Consider the following 10,837-nt stretch of genomic DNA (forward strand, 5'->3'; position numbering starts at 1 on the left):
TATAGTTGAGGAAGCTGAGGCAGAGGGGAAGTGGCTTGGCCATAGTCACATTACTAGTAAGTGTCTGGGGCCAGGTTTGATGCTATTTATGTTATTATTCCCATTTCCCAAGTGAGAAAACTGATAGCCAGTGCTGAGGCTGTGAAGGTCGTGTAAGTAGTAACAGTGGTCCTACAATGATAAGCTGGGTGATACTTTCATTCGGCAGAATGGACAGAGTTACAGTCTTAGAGTCAAAGAAACCTGTCTTCAAATCCTGCCTCCAGCGCTTGACCCCGGGCGAGTCATTTTGTCTGTCTAGCCCTCAGTTTACTCATCTGTTAAAAGGGGATACAAAAGGTCACTGAGATTTAAATAAGAAAATCTGCATAAAGCACTCTATAAATGTGAGGTGGTATGATTTTTAAGCCATTTTCCTCACAGCATCCCTGTGAGGTAGGTAAGCAGCCCTCAGAAACATCCCAAAATGAATCTGTCTCTGTGTTTAACCCATCGCCCTATATGGAGTAATGCAGGATAGATTTCCTATTTTAAGCAAACACCCATATTTCCTCTTCCTCCACCCTTCTGCTTTTCAGGTTGCTGAATGCTTTTCTCTTTGCATTAACTAGATCCCTAAGAAAGGAATGGCACAAAGCCCTGTGCTAGTGGTTTGCACAGCATATGTTGAGACTTCCATAAGCCATTGTGGAACACAGGGTAGGAGGAAGAAGCACTGGGCTGGGAATCAAGAGACCTAGGTTCTAGCTCAGTCGGGAAGACTGGCTTTATGTGTAATCTTGGGCAAATGGCAATATAGCTCACTGGGTGGAATTTATTAGACTGGAAGTCAGGAAGGCTTCCTATAGGTCCATATCATACCTCAGACGCTTACTAGCTGTGTGACCATGAGCAAACTACTTAACCCCTTGGGGACTCAGTTTTCTGAGTAAAGGCTATGAAATGGGGCTAATAATATCTGTAGTACTGACCTCACTGAGATGGTGAAAGACTAGAAGGAGATAGCTCATGTAAATGATTTTGCAAAACTTCATGCTGCTAAATAAGTGTCAGGTTGTTTGTTTTTTTTTTTTTAGATCCACTTTATTTGTCTGGTCCTCAGTTTTTTCATCCATAAAGTGAGAGAGGTAGAGTAAATAAAACCCCTAGATCTTTGACTCTGGTATTTAATTTTTACACCCCTAGGACATTGTGATAAAGCGGATAGATGACTAGCCTTTTATTTAGAAAGACCAAGATCCAAGTATTACTTCTGTGTGACCTTAGATAAGTCATTAAACTTCTCACTGCACTAGGAATGTAGAAGGAGGGTTCAGCTTGGTTTCACCGACCCTAGAGAGCAAAACTGGTAGCAATGGGTATCAGCTGGCAATAAGCCAACTTAGTCTTCTAACAATTAAAAGTGTCCAAAAGTGAAATAGTCTGTGTGAGAAGCGATGAGCCCCCCTTTCCTGTAGGTCTTCAAGCCTAGACTGGATAACCATTTGTTGAGTATTTTGTGATAGGGATTCCTTTTGTGTATAAGCCAAAACTAAGTCAGAGGTTTTTAACCTTTTTTTCTCCTCATTTGGCAATCTAGTGAAGCCAATGGACCCTTTCTCAGAATAATATTTTTAAAGCCATAAAATGCATAGATCACAAAAGAAATCAAATACATTGCAATGCAGTTATCATAGTATTTCTATTTTATTTGTTTTTGCTTTTTGGAGGTGGGGTTAAATGACTTGCCCAGGGTCACACAAGTAATAAATATCTGAGGTCAGATTTGAACTCAGGTGCTCCTGACTCCCAGGCCGATGTTCTGTCCATATCAAAGTATTTTTAAAATAAATTCATAGACTCCAGGTTAAGGATCCCTGGGCTATATACATGCCGAGGTCCTTTACAACTTTACAATTCTTTGATTCTCTGAAATTCTTTAAGATCTTAAATTAGAGATGAGTTGCTGTTCTACATTTGGTGAAGGGATTCTCCATCTTGAGGACAGCCTCTCCTCCACCCCATCCCCCCACAATGCAGTCACTGGTCCAGACCAAAAGCAAATCATTGACTAGTTGTAGAATTACAGAATTTCCAACCTGACTATTGTATGTTCTTTTCTTCCAGATTGGGCACATCGAAGGACATCCAGAGAGAAAGGGGGTCTTCCCTGTGTCTTTTGTACACATCTTGTCTGACTAGCAAAACGCGAATCTTTGAGCATTGCACATCATACATGCAAGACGGGCTTTTTAGCAAAAGCAGACGGCTGCCGCCTCCTTGTAATCCTGTGCACAATGTGTATATAGCTGCTGTTACAGAATACGAAATTCATTTAAGGTCACCTCATGAGGTGAATTATATTATGTATTGTAAATACACCGCGTTATCCAACCCTTGCCAGTATTAAGGTAGCCTTGGAATCTGGCACGCCTTATTGGGTTTGCTGAAGCCATCCTTGGCATCTAGCACTTACATCTCTGTCTATGCTGTTTGAAACAAAAACACAAAAAGTCTATGGACTTGTAGCTTTCCAAGTAGAGGTGGTCTTGATCAGCAGTTGAAGTGCATAGAATGGACTCTTTGTTCCTAACAGTTCAGTATTCTCAATTATGTGACTAAAAAAAAACTTAGTGGAGAGTTAGATTCTGTTTTCCAAGCAAACCATTTCCATCCATTACAAACAAGCCTGCAGTTATCAGTGTATCCAGTTTACAGCTATGAAACCCACTTTGGTATTTATTACAGAAAGTGCTCAGTTAAATGTAAGTATTATCTTTCTGAGAAATGTTCACCGACCTTCTGGCTCTCCATGGCATATTAAGATGCTCATAGCCTAGTTCGTGTTTAAGAATGGTGAATTTATACCATTCCATGGTTAGTGCCCCTGTGATATTACCTCATGATGCAAAAAGAACATATATCCCATGAAGATTTTAGCAAAAGTTGAAAATCTCTAAGTACAGTTTGCTAAAGGTCTCTTTCATTAAATGTTCAGTAACCAAGGACTGCTAGAAAATATTAGCGTTTACATTATGCATGCATTTAGAAGCTTACCTGAAACTTACCTTTTATAAAGGAATAGTATGGCTAAGTTAAAACACAATGTTAGCTTTATTTTTAAAATTTGATTACGATTAAAACTGAAACATAGGATCACAACAGTATTGGTTTGTAGTCGATTGGCTTTCTTGGAAAATGACTTTACATATTGTATTTCAAGTCAACATCCTCAGCCTTGTCAAAGCCGAAAATCCACTGATTTCAGATTATATCTCTCATTTTTGGAGACAGATTCTTCAAGAGGCTGCCTTTCCTGCAAGTCCCCCATTGGAGACTTTCAGTAGCAACTCCTTTTTTTTTCTGCCTGCAATCTTCATTAATCTATAGCTCCAGATAATAGTTTTCCCACTTAAAACACTAGCCAATACACCAGTCACCTTCTAGTCAATTCATAACTGGGGTCTTAAAAGCTGCTATGAATTGCACTGTGACCAAACACATTTCCTGAAGTGAACTCGCTGCACTCAATTTTCTTTTCATTCCAGTGGTTTATTAGATCATTAAGGACACGTCTGTTTATTTTGGTTCCTCCTTACATCAGTCTTAATTCTGGAACAGAATGCGATAGTCTTACTCTACAATTGCTGCCACTGTCATCTGTCTCTGAGTCCCTCTCATGTGTGGTTCTGGCATTCCATTTGCTTAAACTATTTTGGCAGTGGCATATAAAACTAATATTTTTAAGCAGATAGTCTTGGCAGCTAGTGAGAAATTTTTGCTTCACAAAAGCACAACTCCAAACAAAAACCTTTAGAAGAGTCTGTTTAGCCCAGCTGAAAGTGCTCGGTGAATATTAATGTAGTTCTCTGAAAATGGTTAGTACAGAAACTTCAATCATGGCCTAATAAAACTTGTGTGAAGGAATGTGCAAATTATTTTATCAACTGTTATCAGAAAAGGATTTTTAAAACAATTTCTTCACCAGTGTCATGACTTAAGAGGCAGCTTGGTACAACAGAAGGAGCCCTAGACCTTAGAGTCAAGAGGCAGATTCAAGTCCACATTCTGACACTTACTAGCTATGTGAGTCATTTCTGACCCTTGATTGAGGAAACAGTGTGGTATCGTGGAAGGAGCACCAGACTTGGAAACAGAAGACCTGGGTTTAAATCCCATATTTATTATCCACTAACTGTGTGACCTTGAACAAGTGGTTCATCTCTGTGGCCATCAGTTGCCACATTTGTAAAACAAGATGGTCCCTTCCAAGTCCTGTGATTGGATGATAACAAGAGCTCATTCCCAACCCAAAACAAATATACCAGGAGCAAACAAACTCAACAATGTCCACTCTACAGCAGCACTCACCTCAGTATGTTGGCTGTACTGGTTTCTGAAAGAAACCATGAGTTTATTTAGCATTCCATATGACTTATACAGTGTTTTAAGTTACATTAAAGAACAAGTTTAATGATCTTTGTGGTCTAGTGTATTTTCAGGTGATCTTAAAATAAACTGGTTTAAAAAACGATGACAACCAAACCTGTAAAGACTACATGTGCAAAGTACCATGGAGTCAACACTCTGTTCTTTGTCACCTCTTCTGAAAGAACATCTCTAGGCTTATTTTTTTTTAATGAGACAATGTTTCCGTCAGAAACTGACGTTCTCTGTATTCCAGCTTACTGTGGGACATAGGAAAACTAGGTCGGGATACCTTTTATGATCTTGATTGAGTTTAAATCAGATATTGTACCTAAACTCAGTGAGCCACTATCTGCAATTTTGTACATGACATAGTATTTTGGAGGTATGGAAACTTATAGACAAAAAAAAATAGCTAATTAGTTGTTTTTATTTTTCCCCCAGAGGGGAAAGTATGTTCTGCAAATAGTATGTGTCTTATTTTACTGTCAAATGGCGATTGCTATTTATTTTTTTATTGCCTAGAACATCCACATGTTGTGTATAGGAACCTCGATCTGGTCATGCCACCAGTTAAATTTCAACTTCTCATCCGAATGTTAAAGTTCAAACATCAGTACACTTGTCATTTCACAGGTATTTAATGTGACAGTTTTTTTTTCCAGTACTGTATGTGTTCATTTCTACTTTTTTAAATATTTAAAATTGCTTTTAAATAAACATATTCTCAGTTGATCCCAAACATCTGAACCCTGCCCCTTTGTTGAGTGGAGAGAGGCAGTGTGGCTTAGAAGAATGATTGATGAACTCAGATGCAAGAGACCCGGAGGCAAATCCCAACCCTGTGTGACCAGGGACAAGTCGCTTCACCTTACTCATCATCATTTTCCTTATCCTGTAAAATGAGGGGAGTTGGACTAGAATAGCCTGTGAGGTCTCCTGCAGCTCTGAAGTCTAGGATCCTCTGGGTGATTTCAGGCAAGTTACCTCCCTTCTCAGGGCCTTAATTTCCTCACCTATAATGTGAGAGGGTTGGACTAGATGGCCTCTGACGGTCTCTTCCAACTCTTAAATATGTGATCCTATGTACCTGGTTGGGTTATAGAGGACATTATGAAAATATTGAGCTGTTATTGGCAACAGTTTCTTTAGCTGGAGAGAATTAAGAACTCAGCTGAAGGGTGCTTTGGGGGATATAGACTTGAGAGTTCATTAGCCCTCTTAGGGAAAATCTTGCTATGGTATAAAGTATACAATAGCCTATGTGAAACATGAGTACTGCCACTTTGTCCCATTTTTCTCAGTGTATCATGTAAGTGCAGACAGCCTAGACCAGAGGGGTCAAATACCCACCGTGGCCTGAAGAAGCTTAAAATGCAATTGGGAGATATTTAACAAAATAAAAAATAAAACATAGATAATGTTAATCTGCAGTTTTTAAGTCATTATGCATCCCATGGGGATCCTTATGTACAGTTTAGTGGGCCCTGTGTTGTGTCTATTTGAGTTTGATACCACTGGCATGGATGACTGCTTTTAAGCTTGACAAGTCAGTGAAATTTTAATAGTATGTTGATGGTAACATTTCCTATTACCCACTCCTCAACCCCACTTGCCTCATATACAAAATTGAGGTTGGCTGAGATGATCTCTGAGGCCCCTTCCGGTTCTAAGTTTCATGATCCTACCATCCTTCTGGTTTAGTTTAGGAAAACAAGGTTGATGGAGGGAAGCTTTCCAGTACATTGCCTAGATCTGTTAAGGAGCTAGGGAAGAATATGTACAAGGAAGGTGGAGATGGGCTATCTGTGCCAACGTAGAGAATACCCACATGGATGACCCAAAAGATTTGTTGAAGTAAACAGCTTAATGCAGCGTACCTGGCCACAACAGCTGACTATTCCCATGCGGTGAGTCAAAGGCAAGCCACATGAAAACACCCACAGACTCTTCTAAGTAACCATGAAATCAAGAGTCAGTTTGGTGCAGTGGGTAGACAGCTAAATTTGGATCTGAGAATCTGAGGAAACTTGGGTAATTTGGTTACCCTCTCATCTGTAAAATTAGGGGAGTTGAACTAGAATACCCTATGAGGTCCCCTGCAGCTCTGAAGTCTGGGCCTCATTTTCCTCATCTATAACACAAGAGGATTGGACTAGATGAGCTCTCAGGTCCTTTCTAACTGCAAATTTGTGCTTGGTCTAGAGCAGGGGTGGGGAACCCTCTAGGTCCTCAAGTGCAGCCCTTTGACTGAATCCAAACTTCACAGAACAAATCCCCTTAATTAAGGATTTGTTCTGTAAAACTTTTAAATACATTCTGTGAAGTTTGGATTTAGTCAAAGGGCCGCAGGTTCCCCACCCCTGGTCTAGAGCAAAGGTCTTAATTACCCTTTTTTGCATCTCATGGACACCTTTGGCAGTCTGGTGAAACCTATGGTCTCATTCTCTGTATAATGTTTTTAAATAATTGAAGTAAATACTAAATTCCAGTTAGAGGTTAGTCAAAATGAAGATACATTTTTTTCCCTATCCAAGTTTATGGATTCACTGAAATCTGTCTGTGGACCCTAGATTAAGAATCACTGATCTAAAATGACTGTAATTGTGTCATTATTCAGGAAGCTTAAGAACAGTCTCTTCATTCACGTCACATACAATAGTCAAAACATAGATTTGGAGGGCAATGTGCAGCAGGGAGGAGGGCTGACTCAACCAGAAAGAGACTCCCTGATTCACCTATAAAACAATTACAAAATCGTCATTTCCCAGTCAATCAACAAGTCTTTATTAAGTGTCTAAGATGTGCCAGGTACTGTGCTGTAACATTGACTGTGTAAAAGGAAAAAAAAAAAACTTGGTTATGACCATGAATGCCAAAGCAAAATGGAAAATTGAGTTAAATGCCTGGGTAATTCAGCTAATCCCACTTTGGACCACACTTTCTAGGTTCTCACCACTCCTACAAATTAGAAATCTTTTCCCTCACTAAACAAATAGTCTTTGTCTTAATTGGGACTAAAATACATGTTGACCCAACTTTTCCAGTTAAATGATAACCTACCTTATGCTGGGGAATGACCGTGACTTCATAACTTCTCCTCACAGGGATTATGATGATGTTAACACCCCAATGAATGTCAGATGGACAAGGGCCAGACCTAGAAGCCATGACTCTCATCCCCTACGTACGCTAAACCTTTAGTACACACCAATTCAGACTTCTGGGGCCTGGGCCTGTTTGAGGATCTTTAAGGAATCTTGTCATGCACTGTCCCCAATTTCTTTTACCTCTTACTTGTCCCTTCCCTCAGTGAAACCAGTGCATATAAACACCAAGACAGCCTCCAGACCCAGTCTAGTCTACCAGTGTCCCTAGTTCTACTGGGATAGTCAGGCCTACATGATCACTCAGAAGTATTGAGCACTAGGTGAGTAAAGACTCAGAAAAAACTTTGCCAGATCCTTCTGGCAAAAGTACGTAGGTGGATTGGATGGAGGAGGGTGAATGCAGCATGATCTATAAGGACATTGCAAGTGGTCCAGACAGGTGATGATGACAGCCTGTCGTCCTGGAGATCACTAAAGATGAGAGAAAGGAAAAGAGAACCAGCTTCTTCTGAGGTGCAATGAGTGACAGGTGTGAAAGGAGCCTTAACCACTGTTGCAGCAGCCCCACAAGTGACCCACTGAGAAGATACTGCTTTGAAGACCTAGGATTTTGGCTTAAAGCAAAATGGTGCCTCTGCTGTGCCCTGTGAGGACCCAATAGCATAGATGCTGTCGTGGTCAAGCAACCCCTCTAGAAGGCCTTAAAATTTCTAGCTACACAATTCTGCTTTTCCCTTTGACATTCATGACCTAGCCTGTGGATGCCATTAGAGTTGTGGGCAGATTGAGGTTAGTGCAACAAAAACCAAGGCATCCAAATGCCACTAAATATCTCACCAGTATGAGCCACAGCTTCTCCTAAGTAACCAAGAACAAGAGACAGGGACCAAATGTGACAAATATATTATTAATAAGTGGTAATATTATAAACATACATTGATAATGTAAAATCGATTACTATAATAATAAAATGTAAACAGTAACATGATAATTATTAATAGCATTAATATAGCACTTTATGGTTCACAAGACATTTTGCATATGTTATCTCATTTAATCCTCATGACAACCCTGGGAAGTAGGGGCTGTTAATCTCATTTCATAGATAAGGAAACTGAGGCCCAGAAAAGTTAAATAAGTTGCCCCGGGTCAGAGAACTTGTAAGTGTCTGAAGCAGAATTCTAATTCGGGTCCTCTTGACTCCAAGTCTAGCACTCTAGGGGAGGGGGTAGAAATATGAAGTTCAAATAAGACTCATTCCCTGCCATTGTGAATCTTACAGTTTGGTGGGGGTGGGGGATGGGGAGAACAAGACAGCAAACCGATCGTACCGTATTACATGATAAGCACATTATAGAGTACAAATCAAAGCATTTTGGGAGGTCTGCCAGAGAAGATTGTTACCAGATGGCTTGAGGAAGGCTTTCTAGACTCTAGAGCAATAGTTCTCAAACTCTTTCGGGTCATGGACCCCTCTGGCAGTCTGGTGAAGCCTATGGACCTCTTCCCAGGTTAACATTTTAAAATGCATAAAATAAAGCATAGGATTGCAAAAGAAACCAATTACATTGAAATAAGTTAATTTAAAAAAAATATTCACCAACCCCAGGTTAAGAACTCCTGCTCCAGAGGAAGTAGAATTTGAGTCAGGCTTTCAAGAAGAGAAAGGAATTCAGAAAGCAAAGGAGAGGTAGAGACTGCATTCCTGGCATAGAAAACAGCATAAGAAAAGACCTGGAGGAGGGAGAGTGCAATGCATGTTCAGAGATAGAAAGTAATCTAATTTGTCTGGAGCTTAGAGTGAGAGGAGAAGAGTGATATAAGATCCAACTGGAAAAGTAGGGTGATGCCAGATTGCAAAGGGCTTTGAATACCAGGCAGTGCAGTTGAAATTTTCCTCAAGAGATAGAAGGGAGGAACTGAAGATAACTGGATCCAGGCAAAAGAGATCCTTCTGGCAAAAGTACGTAGGTGGATTGGATGGAGGAGGGTGAATGCAGGATGATCTATAAGGACATTGCAAGTGGTCCAGACAGGTGATGATGACAGCCTGTCCTCCTGGAGATCACTAAAGATGAGAGAAAGGAAAAGAGAACCAGCTTCTTCTGAGGTGCAATGAGTGACAGGTGTGAAAGGAGCCTTAACCACTGTTGTAGCAGCCCCACAAGTGACCCACTGAGAAGATACTGCTTTGAAGACCTAGGATTTTGGCTTAATATTAGAGCCAGAAGGTCACAAGGACTTAAAAAATGACAATAAATGCACCTGTTTTATTTAATGTCATAAAATTCTACTCTCAATAGCTCATGCATAGATATCCCATGATCAGGGCCTTATGTTATAGTGAAGACTCAAAATACACAGTAAGTAAAAGGAATGCTTAGGTAGGACCAAGTTGGACTAGATGACTTCCAAGGTCTCTTCCAAACCAGAGATTCTATAACCTTTTGGGAAATTCACACTGAGGGGTCAGGAAGAAGATGAGGCACTATGAAAGAATACAGAGGAGCAGTCATAAAGGTAGGAGATCACCGAATCTAAAGGTGGAATCATGAATCCTCTCTGCAACATTCTTGACTAATGGACATCCAGCATTGCTTAAACATCTCCAGTGAAATGAAACACACTGCTCCCTTGGGTCGCCCATTCCACCTCCACTCAGCTGTCAAATTGATCTTCCTAGAGTTCAAGTCTGACCATGTTACCCCTTTATTCAATCAAATCTATTATTGCCTCAATGGATCAAATATAAAATCTTCCCTTTGGTTTTTAAGTCCTCTATAACCTGACCCCATCCTATCTTTCCAATATTTTTTTGGAAGGGGGAAGACAGGGTAACTGGGGTTAAGTGACTTGCCCAAGGTCACACAGCTAGTGTGTCAAGTGTCTGAGGCTGGATTTGAACTCAGGTCCTCCTGACTCCAGGGCCAGTGCTGTACTCACTGCACCACCTAGCTGCCCCTCTTTCCAATATTCTTAAATCTTACACTACCACTGTGTGCTCTGAGATCTAGTAACATTGGCTTCCTTGCTATGCTTCCTACAAGACATTCCATTTCCGGACTCCAGGCATTTTCACTGGCTCTCTCCCATGTCTAGAACTCTCCCTCCCCATCCACCCCTCCTGGCTTCCATGAAGCCTCAATGAAAGTCCCACTTTCTGCAAGACCCCTTTCCTAATCCCTCTCCATGCTTGTTCCCATTATCTCCAATTAATCCTGTCTATACAGTACTTTCTTTGTACATCGTGTTTATATGTTGTCTCTTCCATTAGACTGAGCTTTGAGGGCAGTGACTGTCTTTTATATCCCTAGTACTTA

The 10,837-nt window shown here is 40.5% G+C and overlaps 1 protein-coding gene across 1 annotated transcript in view; it reads left to right on the forward strand.

The window, feature by feature from the left end:
* Positions 1 to 5,149, forward strand: part of ASAP1 (ArfGAP with SH3 domain, ankyrin repeat and PH domain 1) — a 478,196-nt gene extending 473,047 nt beyond the window's left edge. Inside the window, exon 32 of the mRNA XM_036755612.1 lies at positions 2,107 to 5,149. Within this exon, the coding sequence (XP_036611507.1) occupies positions 2,107 to 2,181 (75 nt within the window). The 3' untranslated portion in view covers positions 2,182 to 5,149. The remainder of the gene's footprint in view (positions 1 to 2,106) is intronic.
* Positions 5,150 to 10,837: the final 5,688 nt, after the last annotated feature.

The sequence above is a fragment of the Trichosurus vulpecula genome, chromosome 1, assembly GCF_011100635.1.
Source record: "Trichosurus vulpecula isolate mTriVul1 chromosome 1, mTriVul1.pri, whole genome shotgun sequence".
NCBI classification, from domain to species: Eukaryota; Metazoa; Chordata; class Mammalia; order Diprotodontia; family Phalangeridae; genus Trichosurus; species Trichosurus vulpecula.